Raw genomic sequence first — 26,185 nt, 5'->3', positions numbered from 1 at the left:
CTGTCGTGCCAAGCTGAACACATTTTTCAATAAAAGGGCTGCACGAATGTGTCCCTCCCGACTCCCGACTCCCGACTGCCGACTCTTGGCTCTCGGCTCGCGACTACTCTCGTCTCTCGACTGGCTGTACCAACAAAGCAATTAGATTTCTGCACCTCATTATCCACACGAAAAGCATTCGTGCCATTAAAAAATTACTTTTCCAAGTGTACCAAGGTAAACGATCTTGGGCAACTAGTTACATACGATACCGAGCGCTGCTGCCCATAAACTGACTCAGTGGCTGCTTCCATTTAATGCCTAATGTTTGCACTATAAACTGCTTAAAACATGTTCGCCTCTCGTAGTTAATCTCAGCATAGTTACTTGGCCCTTCAATGTCACCAGGGACGGAGATAGAGTCTGAGCTAGAGACTGAGGCGGCGAGAGCATTGACTCTGCATTTCCATCCACTCAACAGTTGAATGACATCGCAAAACACAAGTAGTTCAATTACTTACACCTCATCTGAATAATCCTCAAATATAAACTCTCAATAATTAACAGGCTTTGTAGTAAATGTGACAAAGCCATTAAATGAGGTGACATGCATAATAAATTATGAACTCTTTATAGGAAAGTGTGAGTGTGGAATAAGGAATACCCTTGCGAATATATCTATATATAAAAGAAAATAGACAGACGTATAGATAATTCTTGTATTCTTAAGAATATATTAAAGAAGTTATTCCGGAACTGAATTTAGTGAAGATTGAAGAGTGTGAAATGGAAACTTGAGTATAGTAACTGAATATATTATATAGTAGCTTGACTATGGATATATTATTGCAAATATATTGCTATAGCAAGTAAGCCTTACCTAAGCTAAGATCTTCAACTCAATCTCTCTGTAGATAAGATCTTTGTCTTTGCCTTCACATAAATACTTCGTTAACTGCTCATTTGATTGAACATTCTTCTATGAATTCCTCTTACGCTCCATTTGTCTTCGCCACAACTTCTTAATACACTTTTGCTGCTTCAGAAATGATCAGCCTATTTAATCCGGCAAATATATAAAATAATGAAAGCAAAACTATTTTAAAAATGCTTTAATGACTCGGCATTCTTACATCAGTTTAAGTGCTGTTGCATGCCAATGGCAGATGATCTAAATTGGTTTTTATTACATTTTCAAAGTCAAGGTAGAACGAAAGAAGATGAGGCGAAGGCACAGTCGATGAGTGCGAATGCTTAAATGTGCTAAACTTTCGTCTTCATTTAAATACATACATATATATGTATATGGAATATATACAATAAATAAGATAGTATGTATTAACGTATAAAAATACACAAAACATGTTTTATATATACGTATCAAATTATTTATGTGGCCAAAACACAGTTTATATAAATATCTTCTGCCAGATATATATAAATATAGCATTTCAAATCTTACCAAAGAATGTCTGTTTATTTATATAAAAAATGCTAAATTCAGCTTTAATACAATTATAGACTAACTGCAAATGACTTTAATTATATCTCTTTTAATTGCTTCACATCTAAATAATTAACTCAGTGAATAACTAAAATCGTATGCATAATTTATATTTTCATATTTACATATTACAAAAATCTTGACTTCTTTACATTAGTTATTTTGGTAAAAAAATAAATGTTAATAAATATTTTGCTTTGAAATCTATTAGTTAAATTGCTAAATTCGTTCAAACCTAAATATGCGAAAAGAGTCCAAATTAAATATTTAATTGATAGATTTACGTACACATAATACACGTAACAATAATGATAATAATAATAATCATATTAGGTAACCAGCTAGAGTTAACTTTAAAAGAATTTCATACAAAATATGTCGTAAAAAAGTTGGTTACATTGAAACGGAAATCGGTTCAGTAAACCGATTCAGTATACATATATATTGTATATACTACATAATATATAACATCCAAATACATATTATAAGGAGGACACACGGCTGACTTGCTGACTCGGTGACTCCATAAGAGACATCCGAAACTGTGCGCCTGTTTAACGTAGCTGCGATCGCTGGGTCAAGCATATATACTTATATGATAATTATTACGTCAGCCCGACTTTGGGCTACGAGTCCGAATAGATGATGCATCTTTTGCTCTTCCCCACGGATGCGAGCGAATTGCTGTTGGGGCTCCAGCTCACTGCATTGACGGCCGTGCTGTGAAAGAACGGAACGGAACCAGAACTTTACGTTTTAGGGTTGCCAACAAAACAGGAACAAGAAAAAGAAAGAGGAGAACAGTGCAAATAGGTGTGTGCCAGTGTGTGTACGTGTATGTGTAGGTGTAGTTTAAATAATTCCAGTTCCTATGCCTACCTGTGCCCCTTGAGCGTCGTCTCGAGAAAGCCATTCACATTCCATATATATATTGCACCATCTGCCGATCCACAGGCGATCTTCGAAGCGCCCGAGTTGAACGAGGCACGAGCAAAATCACAACTGATCTTGAAGTGTTCATTTCTGCGCATATATAGGGTAGGGTATTATTCGATATTTATTATTTTTAGTTAACTCCAACTTACGAAAACGTGGATATAACTTGATTCTTGCGTAAGTCTAATAGTTTTATTGTATCATCCCTCACCGAACATATCAGGTAATTGCAATCTGTTGATCGTGAAATTGAGTATTGAATAAATCTTGATCTTGATTTCTCGTTTCATTTTCGATTCACTCACCCTTCGACAGATCCAACGAGGTAATTTTGGCAGGCATTAGCACATCGTCCGCTTGCTTCTCCGTTCGTATGTCCCAGAAGCGTATCTTCTTATCATAATGGCCACTGATAATCGTCGAGCCGAGGCTGTCCGTTGTGCACAGATCGTTGCAACTGGAGCCGGCAAACTTCGTCTCAATGCAGGCGATGCTGCGTAGGTCCCAGATCTTCAAAGTGCGGTCGTGACTTCCGGTCACCACTTTAATTGGCTCTTGGACATATTTGGCGGCCATCACCTTGCCACTGTGACCCGTTAGAGTGTGCTTAAAGACAAAGGAGAGGCCAAGTGTAAAGCCGTTAAACAACAACAACAAATTTGGGCGCCATAAAAAATGTCGCACTGGGCACAGTTGACAAAATATATATACATTTATTTTATATAAGTATGTTTTATATGAATCTGGACGTCGCGACGTCGCGTCGTATATTAAGAACAATTACGCATACCGAACAGCAGTCACTTAGCCAGGCTTTACCGGGAACAAAGTGTCATTAAAGTTGTCGTAAACCCAAGCCGAACAACAGCTTCAACTGCTCTTGAAGCAAATTATTGAATACTATGCTGAGCGCCATTCAACAACAACTAGCTGGGCTGGTCCAGCCCCGAAGGTTAGCTGTAGTTTTAGATGTTTCAGTTGTACTCGCAGAGAATTACGGTTAGGATCATGACTCAGAGTTTGGTTATCATTGCCAAAAAGTCATTTACCTGTGACAACATGAGAGCAGCAGAGGAATCTCGGTTCAATGTAATGCTAAAGTTATATAATAGACTCTATATGGAATCTAGTTTACTATAATGTGTAAAGCTCGCAGAGAGAATTGTCAATGCTAATTGAATTTGTCGTTGTCTAATGACAATATAATATAATTAATAATATAATTTTTAATCTTCAATATCTTCCCTGATTAGTGTTTCTTTTAACTGAATCTCAGTTATTGATGATCCATATCAGAATTTAAAATTATTTAACAATTGTGTTTTCTATACCAACTGCGATCATATTTGATCTCTATGCTCAAAACCCTTTTTGATTTATCTGATTCAAGGCTGAGTTCTTTAAGATGATTTTAATTCATAGTTCCAAAGTATCGAATATTTGTAATATATAAGTTAAATTTGTTATACCAATATAGGATGGCATTTGATCTCAATATTCCTAATTTTCATACTTTGCAAAATTTCCTTTCATTTATAACTAAGTTCCTTAAGCTGACTATGGTATTTTGAATCATTTATCGCATATCAGCTCGCGATTTGAATAACTACTATACAATATATTTTCTATACTAAATATTTTCTTACTTTTCAACTCTTTGTTCTCAATTCTCATTCTCTTTAGTTTTAGTTTCGATTTCTGTTAACTAATGTTACAATTTATATCGATTACTTTATAGAACTAAAGCCCAACTCCTTCCTCTCATATCACACTATAATTTATAATCAAATATTTTGATTTGCATACTCCATACATTTTGTATCATTAACTCGCAGCCATGAATACAATAGGAATATCAGGAGTTTCTTTTTGCATCGTGTGTGTGTGTGTGTGTGTGTGTTTGTGTGCGTGTATTGGCAACCAGAATAGCCTGTTCATGTCCCTGACCAAGTTTTTCTAAGCCATAGCAAGTGAAGCGCAGCTCCTGCTCTTAGCCAAGTTCCGAAAGAGCACAGGGGAATGTTATCAACCCGGCAACTGAAGCTGAACGGTCAATGCACGTTCTGGAGACTTGGAGCATGGCCACAACACTAAGCAACAGGTTTCTCCACTCACTCACTCTCTCTGCCGCCGCTCTCTCTCTCTCTCACTCTCTTTAGAGCGAGGGTTTTTGTGCTTAGAATAATAGCACTTTCGACAGTGCCACCGGTTGACGTATTGTCAGAATTTGAGCTAGACTCTCTTAAAGTTTCTCGCATTCAAAGTAAGGTTAATGCGTATGCTGCAGAGCTTCGGTGGCTCAATCTTGAATGGAATGCCGAATAGAGCATGGAACGGCAGTAGTTGCTCCTCTAAGTGCAGTCGGAAGAGGCATCTTAACTTATAAATATAAGAACATAACTTTGGTCAAATGACTTCAGTTCTGCGGCAACCTTACTCAAGTAATCAAGTACGTCTCAAAGGTTGATACTAAGCCCCATGCTAAAACTAATATGTTCTGAAGTGTGCAAATGTGTTCAAGTGTTCGTTCATTCGTTCGTTCGTTTTGCGGCATTAATTCGAAATTAAATTAGTTTTTATTTAGAAAAATATAATAATAATTGCAATATATAGAACCGAGGCAGCCATAAACTATTTTGGGCCTCAGAGCTCTGTTATAAAATTTTTGGCGTATAAATATTTCCTTGTTAGATGGAATTAATGATGTGTTAATGAGTTTATTATTTGGAAATAATAATTAGGTATAGTTGCCTAAAATTCTATTTTAATTAATTAATGGAGGTGATCAGGTGCAATTCAATAAGCGACTGAACTTGATTTTATATAGTAAATCATAAATTTGTAGAACATTATAAATTTGCATATATTTTTATAGATCAATGTGCATTCAAACTGAGCACTAGATGTTTTGAAATTGCTTATAAATATATATTTTATACATAAATTTGCTAAATAAGGACAATCAAACCTACGGTTTATATATTTAATTTAATATATATATATAACATATATTTAATTTTATATATTTAATTTAATACAGCTTCATTTCTGAAACGAGTAGTGCAAATTTGCACTATCATTAAAAAGTGTTAAACGTAATATTTTGAAAATAATTTTAAGCGAAATTGTTTTGATACATATATTTTGAAAATCAATTTGGTAACAAAGGGACAGTGAAACGGATTTAAATGCCAAAAGAATATATGATGATCATATTTCATTTATGCCATATCATATGTATTCATGCAAATATAGTGTGTAATAAAAATGTTGTAGAAAAGATCAAGTCAAAATTTATGACTACGACGCAAAATATTTTAACTGCAATAATATAATAATAATAATAATAATAATAATAATAATAATAATAATAATAATAATAATAAAATAATAATTTAAATAATAATAATAATTATTATTATTATTATTATACATTATTAATGAGCAAGAATAATCATAATAAATTATAAGGAATATTATATATATACACCTCTGTAAAAAAAACATATTTTCATAAACAATGTACAGTATAGTTAACATATTTCCGCGCAATTATTCTAAAAAAAAAAAAAAAGAATTTGCATAATTTCAACAATCGAGTGTAACATAAATTATCATTTATCTATATTAATATTTTCTTGCAAAGAAGCTATATAGCTTCGACCCAGAAACTATATAAAATGTCGAATCGTATTGGTTTTATTGCTTGAAACTTCAGTTTACAATTTTTATTTCAATATTAGCATTAAAATCTGTTCGAGTAGTCATTCAATTTAAATTATTTGACTATAGCCAGGCCAATTCCACACTTGACTAATTTTTTCCAATTTTTCAAGTGATTAAAAAATATATATTTAGTTTCAATAAATACTTCGGTTAACAACAATTCCACACTTGACTTAAATTTTCAAATATTTCAATTAAGTAAAAAGAAATATTTAATTAGGTTTCGTGCACAATCTTAAAACATTACGTTCAAGCAGCTCCCACTTGCCGATATGTGAACAAGGTCGTTCCGAAAATTGGCCCACTTTGGAAGCCAGCTGACAATTAAGAGTCGACGGAGTCATACTCTCGAAATGGGGTCGAAACGCAATCGAGCATATTTTTGGGCAATTAGATAGGCAGCTGGAAAAATTGTGCATGTGTGTGCATGTGTGTGTGCATTTGTGTGTGTGTGTGAGTATGTGTATTGGAAACCGTTTCGTGTTTCGAGTTTCGAGTGATCGCCGCCGCGGCTGTCATTAATTCAATGGCAAATAATTCAGGTAAGAAGTGCAGGCGCAAAGTTGGCGCGGCGTGATAAGGAGGCAGCTTAAGTCAATGTGCTCATTTCAATGGCCGCGGACAGCGGGACTCTATATCTCGAGATGTGCGCAAAAAGAACCGTTTAAATGTCAATCCAGAAATACCAGTTAGAAAAGGTGGTGCAACAGCAGCAGCAGCAGCAGCAACAGCAGCGGCAGCAGCGGCGGCTGCAACTGCAACTGCATAAGTGCATAGAAAGACGAGGAAGAAATCGCACTTATATGTTTAGTCACATGCCGCAATGTGTAGCACCAAATGCTGCCACAGCCTCTGCCACTGCCGATGCCACTGCCGCTGCCACTGCCGCTGCTGTTGCCTTCCTGCTATTTAGGCCAAGTCAATGCGGGTTCTCAGCCTGTTGTCATATTTAAAAATTTATTTGATTTCTCGCAATGCGCACATGCAACGCAATAGAAGGACGTCGGCATTCGCTGAGCTATGCAGCAGCTGCACTCGGTTTCTGGCCAACTGCAATTAGCCAAGCAATGGCCAAGACAGCCCGAGGCAGAGTCAAGTTGAGCTAACTTAAAGCTGGGCTAGTCAAAATGCAGCCCAATTTCACTTTCACTCTAAAGACTTTTCTTCTCTTTGGGCCCTAACTAACTCTTTAATAACAACAGTTAGCCAGGCCTATCTCTGTAAAATTCTCAATCTCAAGTATAGCACACATCAGCATATGTAGCTCAGTTAAATTCCTAAACGGTTTCCACACTCTGGCTTCTGGCTTCTGCATATTCACAGCGTCAGATATCAGCAGAGCCGATGAATACTTAGGCATCGAAGCATGCTTTGTGGTTTCTCTGGTTAGTGCAGCGCCTGAAAATGGGTTATAATGCAAAATGTCTGTCTATCTGTCTGTCTGCCTGTCTGTCTCTCTGTCTGTTGGCTGCCTTTGTTTACAATCTGTTACTCATTTACATAGGGTCATGTGTAGGAGCGAGCAAATGAATTAAAATGCTAATATCTCCCATGAGAAGAAGTACATTCAAAGCAGGCGCAACTACAACTACAACAGCTACAACAAGAACAAAAGCCCACTAACATATTAAGTTAGTCTGCTTTCATCTCATGTTTTTATAATTTTTAAAGTCAAATAAACAGGCTCAGAGTGTGATTAGTGCCGTTGCTTATAAAAATGTATCTAGTTAATTGCACTAAATAGATAAAGTCATTTGATGAGATGAGAAATGTGAGCTACAATGTGATTTAGAACTGCTTTACTCAAGTAGCTCTAGAGATTAAAGCGAGCAAATTAAGAGCTGCTGCGGCAATATGTTCTATAAGAGAAACGATATTCATCGATATTGTGCGATATAGATAATGTAATGCAATGTAAAGAAAGTAAAGGCTGGCATCTATTTTACTAAGTCCGCTTTAAATACTAAGGCGAACAAGATCTGTTTATAAGTGCACCGATATTTATCGGTATTTGGTAGAGATTTCTATTCAAGGTTAGCATTTAGCTGCACTTTAATAAAATTCTTTGGCAGAGATTAAATCACTTCCATATGCAGTCCAAGATCATTTCTATATATAAACATGTGTATTTATATATATATCGACTTTTTTCTTCTTCCCTTTTCTTCGGCCTATTAAAAAGTTCGACTGCACGTTGCCCCGTCAGTTATTTTAGTCACACATATTAAAAACTTATCCCATATAACCCTCAACAACTTGGTCTACGTCGATAACTGTCAATCAGCAGATGTCACTCGTCAATGTTGCATTCGAGACTCGAGTTGCTCGTGTCATTCCATAGATGTCAGCGAGAGAGTTCGTTCAGTTGACTCGTTAGCTGATTTTGTATTTTGAACAATGGACACAACTTGAAGTTATATTAAAAGACTTTAGGAGGAAACTTAAGAATTAAGAATTCTAGCTAAAGTTTAGACAGGAACGGATTGCAATAATAGGGTGTTTGGTTCTTGATCTGTATCTGTATCGATGAGTCAGGTTAGGTATTTTATAGTAATAAGAATTATTATCTCTCTTTAAATGTATAAAAATATTTACAGGAATATAGTTAATAACTATAAATGCTACAAAGCACTATGATCTAAATACATTAATGATTTATAAATATCTATAAGAGTTTTAACTTTTTGCTTAAAGTGTTTCATATAAATATGCGCTGATAACTATACGAACTCGAAACTCCACTTATGAATTAAACTTTTAAGCAAATAAGTAGCCAAATATAGACGATATTTTCCCCTACATAGGTAACTACAGGTATTCAACGACTCCATCTTAATCACTTTCTATAGACAGAAAGAAGCAAGTGTGAAGTGTACATAGTAGGGGAATATTCTACTCTACTTCAATTTCCATGTAATTCCAAATCAAGAAACACCTGTTTAGAGAATTATGGAGTGAAGCTCACATAGCAAAGCTCTTAGAACTCTAATTGAAAACAAATAAAAATAGTTTGTTCTATAGATCTAAGAGCTGTGCAGGGAAGAACAATTGTCGATAGATGCGGAAAGGTCATTATACTATAATAAGCCTATTAAGGCTTATTAACAACAACAACAACAAGAACAACAAAACAACTAACATACAATTATGGGTAATGGTGGTCCCCTGGCTGGGCGCCAGAGCAATTGAACGGACTAAACGACACCTCAGACACCAGAGCTGGCATGAAAAGATAATTAAATTAATACCTCTGCTATTGTTTTTCTTTAGCCTGCCGAGTGGAGTGCGAGAGGAGCACACAAATCGTACAAATCGAGAGAACGTGCGCTGCCGCAGTCCGCTGTTCGCTGTCCGCTGCCCGAAGTCCGCACTCTACGCATATTGAGGAAAATATTTCCAATGAAAAACAGCATACGGCCATTACGCAGCATGAGGCCAACGCACTTGCAGCTACTGCTCATGCTGCTGATGCTGTGCTCTTCGGGAGATGCACGTAGGTCGCGCATTGGGCTGGAGGCAGCTGCAAGGGACAATTTGGCGGAGCCAGAGATGGTGCCCGTCGCCATTCAGCTGGCACCAGCATCAATGCCTGAAAGTGACAAAACAAAGAGCACCGACAGCAGCCCAGCCGATCCCAGCCAGAAGAATGATCAATCATTGTACGTGGCCAATGCCAATGCCAATGCCAATGCAGCAACAACACAGACCAAATTGGCTGGCGGTAAATACCTCAACAAACAGTAGCCGGCAACGTGAACCCGCTACCTGTTAATGCGACGATTAACCATGAATGCCATCATTTTCATTTCACTTATAGATGCCAGCCACGCAGACCCCGATGCTCACGCTGACTATGACTCGCACTCTGACTCTGACGCACCGAAGCCCTTTTTCAGAGAGGAGCTGTGGCAAGAGGATGAGCAGGGGGAGAAAAGTTCCCTGGCTGGCCAGCCAGATTATCATAATTACACTTGGAGCGAGGAATGTGACCCAGATTTGTTGGGCTTCGAAATTATTACAGGGTAAGATTTTGAAAGAGGAAAGAGGGAGAGAGAGACGAGAGACAGAGAGAGGGAGAGAGAGAGAGAGAGAGAGAGGGAGAGGGAGAGATAAAGAGAGAGAGAAAGAGAGAGGGAGAGGGTGTGAAAAATAGAGAGAAAGTGAATGAAAAACAGACAGGGGAAAAAAAAAGAGGAAGAGAGGGATAACAGAAAGGGAGTGACCGACTGTACTTAATTTAGCAGGGAATTCGATCATTCAAGATCATGATATGTACTTTTTAATACTGTATAATATATCACAATATATCATATATAATATATCTTATATAATTCAAATATATATTTCACATATTTAAGAGCCAGATCCATATATATGTTATGTATATAAACTTTATGTATATGAACTTTTTTCATACGGAATATTTCAATGCCACCAACAAACCTATTTTATAAATATTTAATAATATTCGAATTTGTGTTTATCTCATTTACAGCTATGTTTTCTCCGCACCTGGCCGACTGCTGGACTCGCTGCCGGGCACACTGATGCTCACCGATTGCCTGGAATCGTGTCAGACTAACGAAACTTGCCAATCCGTTAACTACGAAACTGGATTATGCGTTCTATTTTCATCGAATGCTGATATTCTGCCCGGTAAGTGGAACAAGAATTCGCTTAAGATCATATTGAATAAATGTATTTAGTGTTAAGCTACGTTTCTAATGAATTGATTCTTTCAATATTTTCTCAATTTAATTGATCAGGTGCCCTCACTAAATCACAGTTTCCTGTTTTCACAATTTACGCGCAAAAAACCTGCTTGGGCGTGCGTCCATGCTCCAGAGCCTGGTGCATCGATCGAGTTCAAAACTACAGACTGGATGGACATGCAAAACGAGTCGTATCAGTGACATCGCGTCGTGATTGCCTCGAGTTGTGTCTTGGCGAAACGGAATTCATATGCAGGTGATTAAATCAAATATTGTGTGCGACTGTCGAAGTAATTTGTGCTACTGGACTGAACTGAAATCATTCTATAGATAGAATCAGCCTTTTTGTAAAAACTTTATAATTTTGAAGAAAATTATGGGCTTAAGTCTGTTAAAAAATAAGCTCGACTCTTAACATATTCATACATCATAAAAAAAAAAAATAAATAAATAAAATAAAAAAGTAAACTAATAAGAACATAAATTGATAATAAGTTATTTAATAATGATAATGATAAAATTAATAACCGAGTTAAAGTAAAAAAAATTAAGAAATAAAGTTGAGAAAAAATAATAAATAATAGCCTTGATGATATTCTCTATAAAAAATGCGAGAGATTACTTTATAATGATAATATTAATGATATTCCCTATTAAAATAATCGTAATCAATATAAAATAAATATAATAATATCATTCGAGTATAGATATACATACATATATCAAGCGTATATCCCTATAAAAATAGCAAACAGCTAGACTACTGAATAATGATATTAATAATGATGTTACCTATAATTATCATTACAATAATCAGTATATAATAATAGAGTAATAATTACTACTATGGCATAATGCTAATAGTGTTCTATAAAAACAACGATCATCCTATTGTACGATAGAGCTAGAGTTACTAGATTTAGTTGCTATGATTATTGATCGAAATATCTTGCATTATTATTAAATCATATTCCATATTTCATTTGTGCCTCTTGCAGATCTGCGAATTACCATCGTGATACAAATAGCTGTACGCTGGCCGAAATGGATCGTTTTACATTGGCCGGTTCGAACGCCTTTCAGGCACATCCGGGCACAGATTACTTGGAGAATAATTGCGCCGAGGAGCCGAACAAGTTGTGCGAGTTCAAGCGTTTGCCAGGTCGCATACTGAAAACGGTGGACTCGGTCTATCAGGATATTGGCAGCGTGGACGAGTGCCGAGAGCTGTGTCTCAATTCGCCATACAGGTGTGGAATACATCAGACTCATCTCGCTCTAAGACTCATATCTCTCTCTCTCTCTCTCTGTCTCTCTTAGATGCCACTCCTACGACTATGGAGACACCGGCGACATGGTTTGCCGCCTCTCGCATCACAGTCGCGCCACGCTCTCCGATGTGCAGGATCCCTACCTAGAGGTGCCTGAGGCGGCCACCTATGAGCTGTCCTCCTGCTACAACGTGACCATCGAGTGTGGAGCCGGCGACATGGTCGCTCGCATACGCACCTCGAAGCTCTTCGATGGCAAGGTCTATGCCAAGGGCGCGCCCAAGTCGTGTGCTGTGGACGTGACCAGTGCGCTGGACTTTGAGATTCGCATGGGCTACCAGAATCTGGAGTGCAATGTGCGTCAAAGCGGTGCGGGTCGCTACATGAATGACGTGGTGATTCAGCACCACGACACGATAGTCACCTCATCCGACCTGGGTCTGGCCGTCACCTGCCAGTACGATCTGACCAACAAGTCGGTGACCAACGATTTGGATCTGGGCGTCAAGGGCGAAGTGGAGACGGCGCTCTCTGAGGAGGTCATTGTGGACTCGCCCAATGTTTTGATGCGAATCTCCGCCAGAAATGGCTCCGATATGATGCGCTCTGCCGAGGTGGGCGATCCCCTGGCCCTGCATTTCGAAATAGCCGATCAGCAGAGTCCGTACGAAATATTCGTACGCGAACTGGTTGCCATGGACGGCGCTGATAATGCGGAGATAACGCTGATCGACGCACAGGGCTGTCCCACAGATCACCTGATTATGGGACCCATTCTCAAGAGCGAACAGTCTGGCAAAATGTTATTTACCAATTTCGATGCCTTCAAATTCCCCTCAAGCGATGTGGTGCAGTTTCGTGCCCTCGTCACGCCCTGCATGCCCAGCTGCGAGCCCGTGAACTGCGAACAGGATGATATTACGGCGGAGTTCAGGACACAAACCTCCTATGGACGCCGGCGTAGGCGTGAGGCATATGATCAGGGTAAGTTTAAGCTGATCTATTTCTATTGGGATTAATTTTAATCTCTCCCCATTCTCAACCTTCTAGCAGATCATCAGCGCAACAGTCGTGAGGTCAGACAGGTGCAAAACAAAACAAATCAAGAGGATTTGCTGCTCGTACAATCGATACAGATAACTGATAAATTTGGCTTCGTCAAGAGGCAGCAAGAGCAGCAGCAGCAAAAGCAGACAAATAAGCTGAAGGACTACGATTCGTATGACAATATGCTATTTGTAAATGAGGGCGTGGCCGGCCTCTGTTTCGATGGCATCGGTGAGTACATACAGACATATATCAAATATCTCGCTAATCTACTTCTGATAAACTATATTATATTAGAAAACCCCCCACCCACGTCGAGTAGTCTAAAACAAGCTTCTGTTGGTTGTTTCAGGTTTCATTGTGGCTGTGACTGTGTTTTTTGTGGCGCAATTCATTGTTATCGCCCTTTGGTCGTATTTGTATAGGCGACGACAGGTCCATCAGCCATATGTTAATCAATTTCTGAATGGCGCCACGGACTACAGAGCCAACGGCAGCAACAATATCGCGTTCGGCAAATAATCTGATAAGCAGGGCCCAAGCTGGGCAAGCTGTGCAAGGTGTGAGCGAAAATGATGTTAGTTCGTATATAATTCGTTATATACTGGGGTTTTTCTTTTTGCCTCGATTGCGGTAAATGATGGAGGAATCGGTGCAAAATAATGCAATATTCTAGATATACATATATATTATTTAAGAGAAATCAAGTTCTGAAAATATTTTATAAATAGAAGTGATATTTCGAAATTGATTAGTATAAAATTTTGCATTAGATAAATTTATAGTAGTTATAACAATGATAATAATATAATTATAATGATTTTTTAATTTGGAAGAAAAGATGACTGAATACACTTGTCTTTTTTCCCAATATTTTTAATGAATAAAATAAAAATTAAAGCAATTAAAATAAACAATTTTTAAATACTCATTTAGAGAAATGAATATGTTTTAAACATAAAGAAATTCGAGAAAATTATTATTTATAAGCATATTTAATAAAATAAACAAATAAAAGTTGTCATAAAGCGTATGGATTTGGAGATAACAATTGGTTAATATATTTTATCTATATTTCCTGCTGCGGTGTATTCAATCTTTGGGCAGGGTATGCATTAGTCGAGCAGACTGGGGCACTCACTATCATTTGATTTCGATTATGGAATTATTTTACAGCGTATATGTCTAGCATTGTGCTGTGACATGATTTAATAAAAATAATAAATATATATTATAGTCTATTATATATATATTTAAATAGAATGATATCTACATAGGTAAACGTTCTTACTTCCATATCTCTGCCTGCCTTTGTTTTGCTACTTACAAAGATAACAAATAGAACTGTCTAAATGTTCTATTTTGAATGGCTCTTAGAGGCTTAACTCTCCGTTCTACTCACCCGCAGCCGATTATCCATTACTGTCCACACTCGGGCGCCATAGTCATTGGATGTGCCCAGTATGTAGGCTCCAGTTGAGTCAAAGTCCACAGAGTTGATGCCAGCGCTGCTTCCGCTCAGCACAGCACGCGGCTCCGTCGAACCTAACGAGCATTGATTGCAGTTAATAAAGCTAATCTCTTTCGGCAGCTGTGCAATTAATCTATGGAGAATTACCTTTGCCAACATCCCAGAGTTTGACTTTCCTATCGGCACCGCCCGTGGCTACCATGCGCTCCACCGGACTCCAGCGTACTGCATGCGATTCGTTCTCATGCGCCTCGAATTTCATGAAAATCTTCGTCGGATTCGGCTGGCCCAGGTAGCCAGCAGCTTTGAGAGTCTCGATGGAGGTATTTGTATTGGGACGCACAACATCATGGACAGCCTCGCCGCCCATAAATCTAGCACTGATATATTCCTCGTCGTTCAGACCCAAAGCTTCCATGGCGCCGTTGATTGAGCCGTCATCAATTTCGTCGTCGCTCCCAGCGGGGCCACCAAATTGGGCTGGGCTCGAGTTGCGATGCAGTGGCGTGCCGCCCGGTGCAGGAACAATCGGATTTACCGCCGAATTGGGTTCGCGCACGGCGTCCTCCAAATCACGTTTCAGTTTAGCCGAACGTTTTCTGAAAAGTGACGGCAGTCTTTTTCTAGATATTTTCGAAATCGGTTACATATGTTTATGTTGAACCATATAAAAGCAAAACAAGAAAACAAAAAAATATTAAATTCGAAAAAGCCCGTCTAGATAGATAGATACGAATCGGGATTATTTACCTTTAACAAAAGCAATTTAGTTGCATAACAATGTGATTTATTAATTTTTAATGACCCAATGAACAAGCTTGCGAGTTATGTAAGTAGCGAGCGAAGTTATTGCAATCAGCCACAAGAATTCAAAATTTAATAATAAATGAAAAAATCAAAACTCTATGAATACAAGTGTTCAAAAATATGTTGCTGAAAATCTAGAATTTCTTGTCAATATACATACTTAGAAGAGATCTCTTGTTAACGTGTTTTATAATACTTAAAATTGATATCACAAACTGAGTTTTACTTTCATTTCAAATTATTAATATTTTACACACAATATTTGTGAATTAAATGATATCTAATTCATGCAATTTCTTCAACTCTACTGTGAAAACGATTTTGTTTTTTATTTTTGTGAAAATATATATTTTTAGCATACCAAAAAGATTTGCAAGTTTTAGCCAATACTTATCAACATTTCTATAAATATTATATGTATATATAGATATATATACAATATCATAATATGAACCGATAACATGAATGAATGCAGTGCACGTTTAACAAAAAACGATATAAAAAATCATAAAAATAAAAGCATTCTTCTTTTTTCATTTCACTTTTCTGTTTTGTTGTCTTTGTGTTTGTTACCTTATTAAACTTTCGTTTTCTTCATTCAGTTTATCGGCGTCTTTTGCCCGATAGCGCATCAAACGTTCCAGCAAGTAGCGATTCTCATCCTGTAAGTCGAGAGAAATTAAAAAAGTGTCAGCAAATAATGCAAATTAATATAATTATTATAATTAATAATGTATGGGAGCTACATTCATACATATGCAAATTCATTTGATTTGACCCATAAAAACTTTTACGCCTGAACAAAGAAACAAGTTTGGCCGTAGAAAGATAAAACAAGACAAATTCACGTCTGCTCGCTTCGTGGCTAATTATATATTCAGTTCCGAAATGACTCTGACTGAGTTAGACCAACAATTTCATTACCTAGCTATCAGCTAGCTATAAGCTGGCAAATGGAGTTTAAACTCTTCAACTTTCATTATACTCTTCTCACTTCATTAGACTCATTATACCTTTATATATAATCGACTTACCGAGTTCCTTTAATAACGACTATGCTATTTAATATTCACATGCATTTATAACATAAACAATATAATTTGGAACGATATTTAAAAAAAAAATATCTGACAATACTTGTGGGCAAAAATGTTTAGAAATTGTAAAGCAGTGCTATAACGACCAGGCTTAACTGAGGAATCGGCACAACTAACCTGCACATTGCGCATTTTCTCCTCCAGGGAACTGAAGGCCAACTGCAGAGCCGTGTGCTCATCCAGCAAGGTTGTGTTCAGCTTCTTGAGCTCCTCCAGGCTGGAGTGTAGCAGCTGCACCTCAGCCCTTAAGCGATTGTTGGCAGTTTGTTGTTCGTAAAGACTGAAACGGTAGAGAGGGAGAAAGCAGCATCAATTGAATCAGAAATGGCAAGAGTTCTCTATGGCACATACCTGTGCTCCTTTTCGGAAAGTAGCTCCTTTTGCTGCTCCACTTTGAGATTTAAGTCGACAATCATTTGGGAGTGCTCGCCCTTTCTTTTGTGCAGGTCCGTCAGCTCCTCCTGTTGCGCCAGCAGCTTCTTTTCCAGCGTGGCAATGGCCACATTGGGACCGGTACCACCTGTTGACACGGCATTGCGCAGTTGCTCGTTCTCCACGGACAATTTCAGATTGTCTGACTTTAATTGCGCAACATGATCTATGAGGCGGTTGTCTATGATGGTGCTCAGTGGAATAGAACAAGTTTTTAGTTAGTACGCACTCAATCGAAATGAGTCGCCGTCAGGCTTTGTCTGCAGTCTATATATAAATATATGTGTATGTATGTGCATGCGTGTGCACATGTTACTCACTTTGCACAATAATCTCCTTGAAGTTCTCACACTCCTTGCGGTCACGTTCGCGCAATCTTTGGACAACGTGCTCGCGCCACAGGCACTCCTCAGTGGACATCGTGAGATCCGAATGGGCTCTGGCTTGCTCTAAATTAATATATTGCGCCTCGCTGCTGTTGCTGTCGTCACAATGCGTATACAGACACATTCATAGTGGCAAGGCTATTCTAATTAATTTCCAAAATCGATGCGTTACGTTGCTCGAGCGTAATTGCTTTTCGTTTAAGCTAATGTTTTCTTTCTTGTTAAAATGAATTTGTTGTGACCGGACGATTATTGTTTTACGCTATTTAGCAGAACAGCTGTTTATCGCTGTGGCGGCCAGTCGATAAGTGGTCAATCGGGAAACGGCGTGTTAAATGAAAAATACCAAGAATAACGTAAGCCATCATAAATTACGTAGTATTGTTCGTTAGTTGATTAACGATGCAATATGCCTTCAATTAAAGTTTAATACTTTTTTTTTTTTTGTATGGTATGGTATGTTTAATTATGTTATAAAGAATATCTTTAGACAATAAAAGTGTTACTTTTTTACTGCTTATATCAATACAATTTTACCTAATTCCTGTTTGAATTTGCTGAAAAGTATATTTTTAGTATTTTCTTTAGAGCCGTTAAAAATATACTTATTTGTTGCTTAAAATGTTTACTACTATAATTAGCTGATATGAATATTTGACTATGTATTACCTGCTACTTCGTTTGATATAAGTGCTAGAAGTAATTTTGAAATATTGACACAGCTACATATGCATTAAATAAGTTCTTTTCATTGAGGGTTTGTAATAAACTCCATTTCAACACTATTAAACGCAAATTTTCATGAAATTTCAGATATGTCCATTCTTTTACAAACAATGTGTAAAAAAAACTTTCCTTAATGCAGTTATGAATATGCGCTTAAAATTTGATAAGCCATGACAGTTTTTTGTTTGTTAATAAAATAAACACAATTAAATTAAGGCACACCTGCACGGCTCAATATGTTCAATCAATATTAATTAAAATACAGGTATTCTCCCTTAGGCGCATTCACATTCCCATTCCTGGCGTTTTGCATGGGTGCTTCGCTTCTGTTGTCGGCGTGTGCGAAGGGCGAGCAGCGGCAGCAGCAGTGGCTGCCTGCACCGAGTTTCATAATTCGACTTAAATGCTACGAGGCAATTTGCAGTAGCAAACAACAACAACAAGAGAAACAGCAACAGCAACAGCAACAAAGCACAAACAACATGAACAAAGTGCACATTCCTGCCGCTAAAACGCCGCCTGCTGCTGCTGCTGCTGCTGGCGCTGCCACTGCCACTGCCACTGCTGCTGCTGTTGCTGCATCATTACAACTACAACAACAATAATAGCAATAATAACGTGCGGTAGAGAAAAACCATCCACCCACACTTGGACACAACTCAAACAGACCGCAACCCCACGCTGGGCAACCACCACCCATACGTAACGCAACGAGAGCGAGTGAGCTGGAAAGATTGAGAGAGACTGCGCCAGAGCGTAAGCATTGAGTGAGAGCTTTGAGCGCGACTTTAGAACTATGCTGACGCATGCGCTCAACTAACGGGGTGTTTGGAGCTTTTCAAAGAGTCGCCGAATCGCCAAGTCGTTTGGCCATTTTCGGGTGGTTGTCGTTCAAAGCTAAACGCGCTGTTGCGTCGCATTTACTTTGCAACGCCACAGCCGCCTTCGACTGCCTAAGCGAGGCAAAATGAATGTGTGTGCGAGAGAGAGAGAGTGAGAGGGAGAGTGAGAGAGTGGGAGTGCGGGAGAGCCAGTGATTGCAATTGAGCGTATGCTCTTTGCAAAGCTTTCAACTGCTATTCTACTTTCCAAAGTTCAATTGAGAAATTCTGCTCGATGAGTGTGTGCGACTTTTTTTGGCCAGTTTGACGAAAGACGTTCGCGTGTGCGGTAACGGTAAATCCAATCGAGCAATTGGTAAACAAAAACAAATGTTGCTTGAGTGAAGTGTAACAGCGAGAGAGGCGCGGGGGTTGAAAGTTGAACATTGCAGCAGCAAAAGGCGCAATTAAAACGGTGCTAAAAGAATAATTTACAAAATATAAAAGTAAATAATAAAAAGTTAAAAGAAATGTTTATATATAATATAAATATATTTAACTAACTGCAAACTTAGCGGACACAGCAACAACAAAATTAAGGTGGGCTTTACTGTGTGTGTCGCGGCGGGCTAACTGTAAATTGTACACGCCGTGTTGCGCCTTCACCCAAGGGTGCACGGAACAGTGCCACCCTCCTTGAATAAACTTTCCATCCCAATCGTGCGCTGTGTGTGAAAATCACACAGAAAAACAAGCGCAGAGTTTTAGTTTTTATTCGCAACAGCCATTTGCTTAGTGCCACAGCAAAGCCGCGGGCGTGGCGTCCACGGACACGGACACGGCCAGGGACACAGAGACAGCCAGCAGCAGGGGCAGCCGTAGCAGCAGCTGCCGTTGCAACGGGACTATTTCACATTTTGCTCTGCCAGCACTGTTAATTTGTCGTGCATTTGCAGCAACTGGGAAAAACAACTGCGAAAACTTCAGCTCGCAAAAAATAGAAAATAGTTTTTGTTTAGGTGAGTGTGAATACAGTTGATGGCAGATCATATATTTCTCCATTTTTTGTGCTAAATCGGATTTATTGTTGCGCCATAAACTATCTATTACTAGAGTTATGTAGCAGCGCCATAAAGCTACCAAATATTATTTATATGCCACTCTTTTTTTAATATAAAACAAATATACATATAACCATTTGTTGTTTTATAATGAAACTCCATTGTTATTTATTTTTTATGTATAATTCTTTTTTTTTTTTTTTTTAATATAGAACACTGTATATTGTTAAAGAAACACTGTTTCTTTAAAGATTAGATATACAAAATTATTTTATAGTTTACAAATATATATTAAAATTATATAAAAAAAATCTATACATCACAGGGTGGTACATAGTTTGCTTCGTATACAGGGTGATAGAAAATTCTTTTAAAATTAATATTATATGATATTTAATTATGGTTGTACAACTATAATATCCAAAATATTTTAACTTATTTACACTTTACAAGGACAACCCAGTTTCGCTCAGTGTATTCTGCTAAAAAATGCGCAACTGATGCACTGAAGTGATTTAGTCAACAGCCAATACAATAAGGTAGTTAAGGGCTTTCGCAAACAAAAGTGGCCAAAGTCAATTCATATTAAGGGTCAGGCAGCTGCTGGCCCCTTGCTGCCCATGTCCCCGACGAAACCAGTTCGCCAAACCAAACCAAACCAAACCAAACCAAGGCAATCCAAATTCAAATCCAAAATCGAGAGCCGAATCCACATATGTATGCACAGTGGGCAGTCAACTAACTAAACAAAAGGAGCTGGCAATTCTGAAGAGCTTAAAATGCGTTTTGTCAACATTAGACAAAAGGCCAGTTGACTCTATCTCCCTCTCTCTCTCTCTCTCTCTGTCTCTTTATGGGGGTGTTGTGTGTGTCATGTGTGGATAAGGGGAATGATTAATGCTGGCAAAATTGCTTTCGAATTGCCGCCAACACAACAGCTAGCTATAGCCAGATGCCGTGTGGACTTTGTGGATGCGAATGCGAGCTGGAAACTGGAAAATGCACAAAGTGTTGCCGCATCACGCCGCCTGTTGCCGCCAACCCTCAAGGACGGCAAACAACCCTCGTCTTCGAGCAGCAGCTACAGCCAGCGGCTGCAGCACAACTGCAACTGCAGCAATGATGAATAATTCAAATTCAGACGCATCTCGTATGCATGTGCATACAAAAGCAGTGAAGACCAGCTGAGTAACGGTAGCTTGCACAATCCGTAGCAGGTAACCGTGGCTTAAGTGCATTATCCTTGAGCCCCTTTGCCGCTCAGCCCCCTCCCAAAATAATTGCTCAAATCTTGCACCCAAAAGCAAGTTCCCTCAACGCTTTTCGAGGCCTCGCCGGGTCCTTGACTCGCATGAATTTGTTACTCCCCCAGTCCACCTATCCCCAACCAAAGGCCCCCAACCAGCAAGTCACTTACTCTCTGTTATACACCCACCTCTCTGCTATACACCTGCTGTGATCAATCATCAAGGGATGCCCGCCGCCTGGGCTGTTTGTTTTGCTTCCTCATGAACTCGCGCGGCACACTTTTAATTTAAAGAAAACATAACAAAAGCAATTTACTTGAAATCATTGCGAAGTTTATTTACTTCTGCAACAATAACATAATTTTTACTTTTACTTTACTTTATTACATTTTTTATTGATTTTTTTTTTTAAATTTACTTCACTTTAGTTTGTTTGATTTTTATTATTATATTTATTTGCCAAACATTTCTAAGCATGACATTAGAAATAATAGTTTATTATAAATGCTCTGAGACTGCATGAAAAAAGCTGAATGATATGACACTCGATGGATGGTACATCTAGGAAACTTGTGGAAATATTAATCATAATTTGCTCGCTAAATAGAAGGCATAGCCTTATGAATGATATGAAACTGTGCTCAACTCTTCCAAAAAGTTTTACAGAAACAAAACTTGAAACTTGAGTTAAGACAGTTGCCTGACAGAAGCTGAATGCTATGGCACTCAAATAAGTTACATCAATGCCAAAGACTAAAACTATTTGAAATATTCGTCATAACTGCTCGTTAAATAAATTACGTGGCCTTAAGAATCTGTCTGTAAATGTGGGCAAACTCTTTTAGTGAATGTGGCAAAAACTTGAGTGAAGGCAGCTGCATGACAAAAGCTGAATGCTACGATACTCAAGAGAACATCAATGTAAACGACTGAATAATAATGTGAAGCTTCTGTAAATATTGATCATCTTTGCTCACGAAATATGTAGATAACAGATCATATGATTCACCGAAATATAAATGCCCTTAGTTTAGGTCTTCTAGAGAATGTATGGCGGCGGAAGCAGAATGCTCTGAGACTGCATGACAGAAGCTGAATGATATGGAGTGGATATGGACTTGTGGAAATATTGATCATAATTGCTCGCTAAATAGAAGGCGTAGCTCTATGAATGTTTATTTTATTTATTTATATGGGATGAATGATTATGAAACTGTGCTCAGCTCTTCTAGTGAATGTGACAAAATCAAAACTGGAAACTTGGGTTAGGTCGGATGCATGACAAAAGCTGAATGCTATGACACTTGAAAAAGGTGCATCAATGCCAAAGACTAAAACTTTTAGAGATATTGGAGATATAATGAATACATTATAATTGCTCGTTAAATAAATGACGTTGGCCTTAAGAATATTTCTGTAAATGTGGGCAAACTCTTTTAGTGAATGTGGCAAAAACTAGAGTGAAGGCAGCTGCATGACAAAAGCTGAATGCTACGATACTCAGCGGAACATGGAACGGAACAATGTGAAAGACTGCATTATAATATGAAGCTTCTGTAAATATTGATCCTCATTGTCCATATGATTCACCGAAATATAAATGCCCTTAGTTTAGGTCTTCTAGAGAATTTATGGCGGTAGAAGCTAAATGCTCTGAGACTGCATGACAGAAGCTGAATGATATGACACTCACTGGATGGTGCATCTATGACTCTTGAGGAAATATTGATCATAATTGCTCGCTAAATAGAAGGCGTAGCTCTATGAATGTTTATTTTATTTATTTATATGGGATGAATGACTATGAACCTGTGCTGAGCTCTTCTAGTGAATGTGACAAACTCAAAACTTGAAACTTGGGTTAGGGCGGATGCATGACAAAAGCTGAATGCTATGCCACTTGAATAAGGTGCATCAATGCCAATGACTGAAACTATTGGAGATATTCATCATAATTGCTCGTTAAATAAATGACGTGGCCTTAAGAATTATCTCTGTAAATGTGGGCAAACTCTTTTAGTGAATGGGGCAAAAACTAGACTGAAGGCAGCTGCATGACAAAAGCTGAATGCTACGATACTCAACGGAACATCAATGTAAAAGACTGAATAATAATGTGAAGCTTCTGTAAATATTGTTCCTCATTGTCCACGAAATATGGAGATAACAAATCATATGATTCACCGAAATATAAATGCCCTTAGCTTAGGTCTTCTAGAGAATGTATGGCGGCGGAAGCAGAATGCTCTGAGACTGCATGACAGAAGCTGAATGATATGACACTCACTGGATGGTGCATCTTGAAACTTGAGGAAATATTTTCTCGCTAAATAGAAGGCGTAGCTCTATGAATGTTTATTTTATTTATTTATATGGGATGAATGATTATGAAACTGTGCTCAGCTCTTCTAGTGAATGTGGCAAAATAAAAACTTGAAACTTGGGTTAGGGCGGATGCATGACAAAAGCTGAATGTTATGACACTTGAATAAGGTGCATCAATGCCAATGACTGAAACTATTGGAAATATTCATCATAATTGCTCGTTAAATATATGACGTGGCCTTAAGAATATCTCTGTAAATGTGGGCAAACTCTTTTAGTGAATGTGGCAAAAACTTGAGTGAAGGTAGCTGCATGACAAAAGCTGAATGCTACGGTACTCAACGGAACATCAATGTGAAAGACTGAATTATAATATGAAGCTTCTGTAAATATTGATCCTTATTATATTAATAATTAATTAATTGTAATATTGCCCATTAATTACCTTAAACTTTCCTAATAAATGAACTCAAATTACGACCAACGCAATTCGAGTTCAATTTAATATTTCTCATAGAGAGCAATTCAGCAAATTGAAGAGTATGCATCAACTGTGCATACCCGTCCGCAGCTGTTGCCGCCTTTTCTTAAACAGGGAGTGCTGCACTTTTGGCGTTGACTTTGCGCTGTCTAATGAGAAACATTGAAGCCGGAGCTCAATATAAAGATATCACACTCAGTTTGTGCGCCGCATCCTGGGCTCCTTAACGATATTAGCGAGGTGAGGTCCTGGCGCCGCTGGGTGGGCGTGGCGCGCTGGCTCGAGTTTGGCTTTGGCTATTTCCACGCCGGGCACGTTTCGCTTTTTCCAGCTAAATTAGATTGCGTGCAGAATGTGGGCGAAGTGCTCGACAGGTGCAAACGGCGCTCGGTGGCTGACTGACTGACAGCGCGCCACACAGTGGGGCATTGCGTGTGCAGCTATTGACAAGGCACAGTGGGCAGAGTGGGCAGTTATTGTTCGTACTATGCAGGGCAAACTAATCTCCTTAGTGCTATTAATTATGTGCCGACGCCATTTTGTTAACCACGGCAACCCGCAACCAAAGGCTGAATATGCGTTTCCGAAGCCGCGCTCTCGCTCTCCCCTCTCACTCCCTCCCTCACTCTCTTGCACTCTGTTCTGCCAAGCCATTGTTTAGCTGTTCCGTTAAACTTTATCCTTCTAGCTGCCCTGATAAGCCAGCCAACGAGCCAGTCAGCCACAAAGGCGAACGCTTCACGCAACTTCAGCATGCTTGGAGATTATTCAACGCCTCGCACCCCCCAGTGGAGCGTTTCCAGGAAGAACTTTGTGCCCGGCTCAGCTGTTTGTATTAGCACTTTGATCCGAACAAAATAAAAAACAAATCTACATACACACTATATATATGTGTCTGTGTGTGTAACGCACTAGCATATGTATTTGCGTAGGCGGCGTACACTGTCAGAAATAACTCTTAGCATGAATTTCCATAAGTTTTGCCTGAAGAGACTTTTATACTTGTTAACAAAATGACAAGGGGATATTGGTTTTCTTTAATGCCCGTCTTGCAATATAAAGAGAGGATCACTCCCTTCGTCTCTCCGTTTGAATGCAGCTTTGGCCCTATAACTATATATAAGAGACTCTGCTGTGTCTGTGTTGACTTCCGATATAAACGAAAGATAATAAACTCAGCTGAAACTGAGGACTGAACTTAATATTGCACAAGTTGCAGCCAGCAACAAGATAAGCAGCAACTTTTCGCTGGTGAAAGAGCTTAAGGGGATTTATGCAGATGCCACAAAAAAAAAGAAGAAGTAATATATATGCTAGATATCCAAAGACATTATAATTATAGATCATGGAAATGCATCAAGTTAAGCTGAGCAAACAAGCTTTAAGAATTATCATAATGACAGAGCGATTATTGTACAAATATACACATTATATATAGAAACTATGGCATGACATTATTATTTATTACGTATACGACACGTTTGCCCCACACAAATACGAAATAGATGAGGCGCACAGCTGATGTGTGGGATGCGTAATTGCAAAGCTTGTTTCTGGCCAATTAAGTGCAAATTATATTATAGAAAAAAATGAAAAAATAATGACAGAGAAAGAAAATATATATACTGCGTACGCCCACGAAGTTTTCACAATTCAATTTCAATGCCAGCTCCAGTCCATCTGTCCAACTGTCCGTTCGTCTGACTGTCTGTCTGTCTGTCAACTGCGCCGCTTGACAATTCCGACAAAACAAATCAGCGGCAGCAGCTGAAGCTGAAGCCGAAGCTGTAGCTGAAGCAGTCCAAGTCAAGCCACCCATTTGACTGTGGTCTGTAAGTGTAAGTGAGTGTCATGTGTATGTGTGTGCCTGTGTCTGTGTGTGTCTGTCTGTGTGTTTCTTGTGGCCGCAGCCACAGCGCGTAAGTGAATGAATGGAAATGAAAAAGTGCTGGTGGCACAGAAACTACGTGATCCGCATGCCAAACAGCCAACTGACATTAAATGACTCGGACCACGACGGGCGAGAGACTGACAAGTGCCGACTGGGCGGTGGGCGGTGGTTGGTGGTCGGGAGTGGGCGGGTGTGGGCAGCGGTGGGTGGTGAATGGTCGCTGGCTGCCCAAGCGTAACAGCAACTGGTCAATGCCTCAGCCTCA

General features: G+C 38.7%; 3 protein-coding genes across 14 annotated transcripts in view; 2 read left to right on the top strand and 1 right to left on the bottom strand.

Moving 5' to 3' along the window:
- Nucleotides 1-1,572: 1,572 nt before the first annotated feature.
- Atg16 (Autophagy-related 16) lies at nt 1,573-21,649 on the bottom strand. 5 transcript variants are annotated; one of them, XM_018010184.2, is made up of 11 exons: nt 21,412-21,649; nt 17,303-17,656; nt 16,902-17,163; nt 16,668-16,830; nt 16,027-16,115; nt 14,794-15,269; nt 14,578-14,720; nt 2,725-3,025; nt 2,569-2,653; nt 2,363-2,506; nt 1,573-2,230 (listed from the first exon to the last, which is right to left on the bottom strand). In XM_018010184.2, exons 2-11 carry the CDS (start codon nt 17,490-17,492, stop codon nt 2,110-2,112), a joined length of 1,974 nt encoding a protein of 657 aa, XP_017865673.1. In that variant the 5' UTR covers nt 17,493-17,656; nt 21,412-21,649; the 3' UTR covers nt 1,573-2,109. The 5 variants fall into 5 exon arrangements, with proteins under 5 accessions (XP_017865673.1, XP_017865674.1, XP_017865675.1 ...); XM_018010185.2 differs by having other exon boundaries at nt 14,794-15,245; XM_018010186.2 differs by having other exon boundaries at nt 1,573-2,203; nt 21,412-21,646.
- LOC108615587 (uncharacterized) lies at nt 4,712-14,003 on the top strand. 4 transcript variants are annotated; one of them, XM_018010166.2, is made up of 9 exons: nt 4,712-4,868; nt 9,416-9,866; nt 9,963-10,167; nt 10,641-10,801; nt 10,912-11,113; nt 11,856-12,107; nt 12,178-13,112; nt 13,179-13,406; nt 13,528-14,003. In XM_018010166.2, the coding sequence occupies exons 1-9, from the start codon at nt 4,830-4,832 to the stop codon at nt 13,695-13,697; spliced, it is 2,643 nt and encodes an 880-aa protein (XP_017865655.1). In that variant the 5' UTR covers nt 4,712-4,829; the 3' UTR covers nt 13,698-14,003. The 4 variants fall into 4 exon arrangements, with proteins under 4 accessions (XP_017865655.1, XP_089325784.1, XP_089325783.1 ...); XM_089469658.1 differs by having other exon boundaries at nt 13,182-14,003; XM_089469657.1 differs by having other exon boundaries at nt 13,179-14,003.
- The window catches only part of Liprin-gamma (liprin protein kazrin), a 57,976-nt gene continuing 50,908 nt past the window's right edge, over nt 19,118-26,185 (top strand). The window contains exon 1 of one of the 5 annotated variants that reach the window (XM_018010160.2): nt 19,118-19,934. The gene's annotated coding sequence lies outside the window, so the exon portion shown is untranslated. The remainder of the gene's footprint in view (nt 19,935-26,185) is intronic. The other 4 variants (XR_016270218.1, XM_018010161.2, XM_018010157.2 and 1 more) reach the window with 4 other exon arrangements.

Source organism: Drosophila arizonae, chromosome 5 (assembly GCF_054131065.1).
Source record: "Drosophila arizonae isolate 15081-1271.41 chromosome 5, UAZ_ARI_1.0, whole genome shotgun sequence".
Classification (NCBI taxonomy): domain Eukaryota; kingdom Metazoa; phylum Arthropoda; class Insecta; order Diptera; family Drosophilidae; genus Drosophila; species Drosophila arizonae.
The sequence above is the reverse complement of the archived record's forward strand: the minus strand, read 5'-3'. Positions and strand labels throughout refer to the sequence as shown.

What these genes read in the sequence shown, in the direction of transcription:
- Atg16 (XM_018010184.2), bottom strand. Translation starts at nt 17,492, where the DNA reads ATGTGTCTGTATACGCATTGTGACGACAGCAACAGCAGCGAGGCGCAA. An exon ending in TAATGGATAATCGGCTGCGG is followed by an intron (nt 3,026 to 14,577) that starts GTGAGTAGAACG and finishes TTTGTCTTTAAG; the next exon opens with CACACTCTAACGGGTCACAG. An exon ending in CTCGTTGGATCTGTCGAAGG is followed by an intron (nt 2,654 to 2,724) that starts GTGAGTGAATCG and finishes CACGATCAACAG; the next exon opens with ATTGCAATTACCTGATATGT.
- LOC108615587 (XM_089469657.1), top strand. Translation starts at nt 4,830, where the DNA reads ATGACTTCAGTTCTGCGGCAACCTTACTCAAGTAATCAA. An exon ending in AACCTTACTCAAGTAATCAA is followed by an intron (nt 4,869 to 9,415) that starts GTACGTCTCAAA and finishes GTTTTTCTTTAG; the next exon opens with CCTGCCGAGTGGAGTGCGAG. An exon ending in GCGTGAGGCATATGATCAGG is followed by an intron (nt 13,113 to 13,178) that starts GTAAGTTTAAGC and finishes TCAACCTTCTAG; the next exon opens with CAGATCATCAGCGCAACAGT.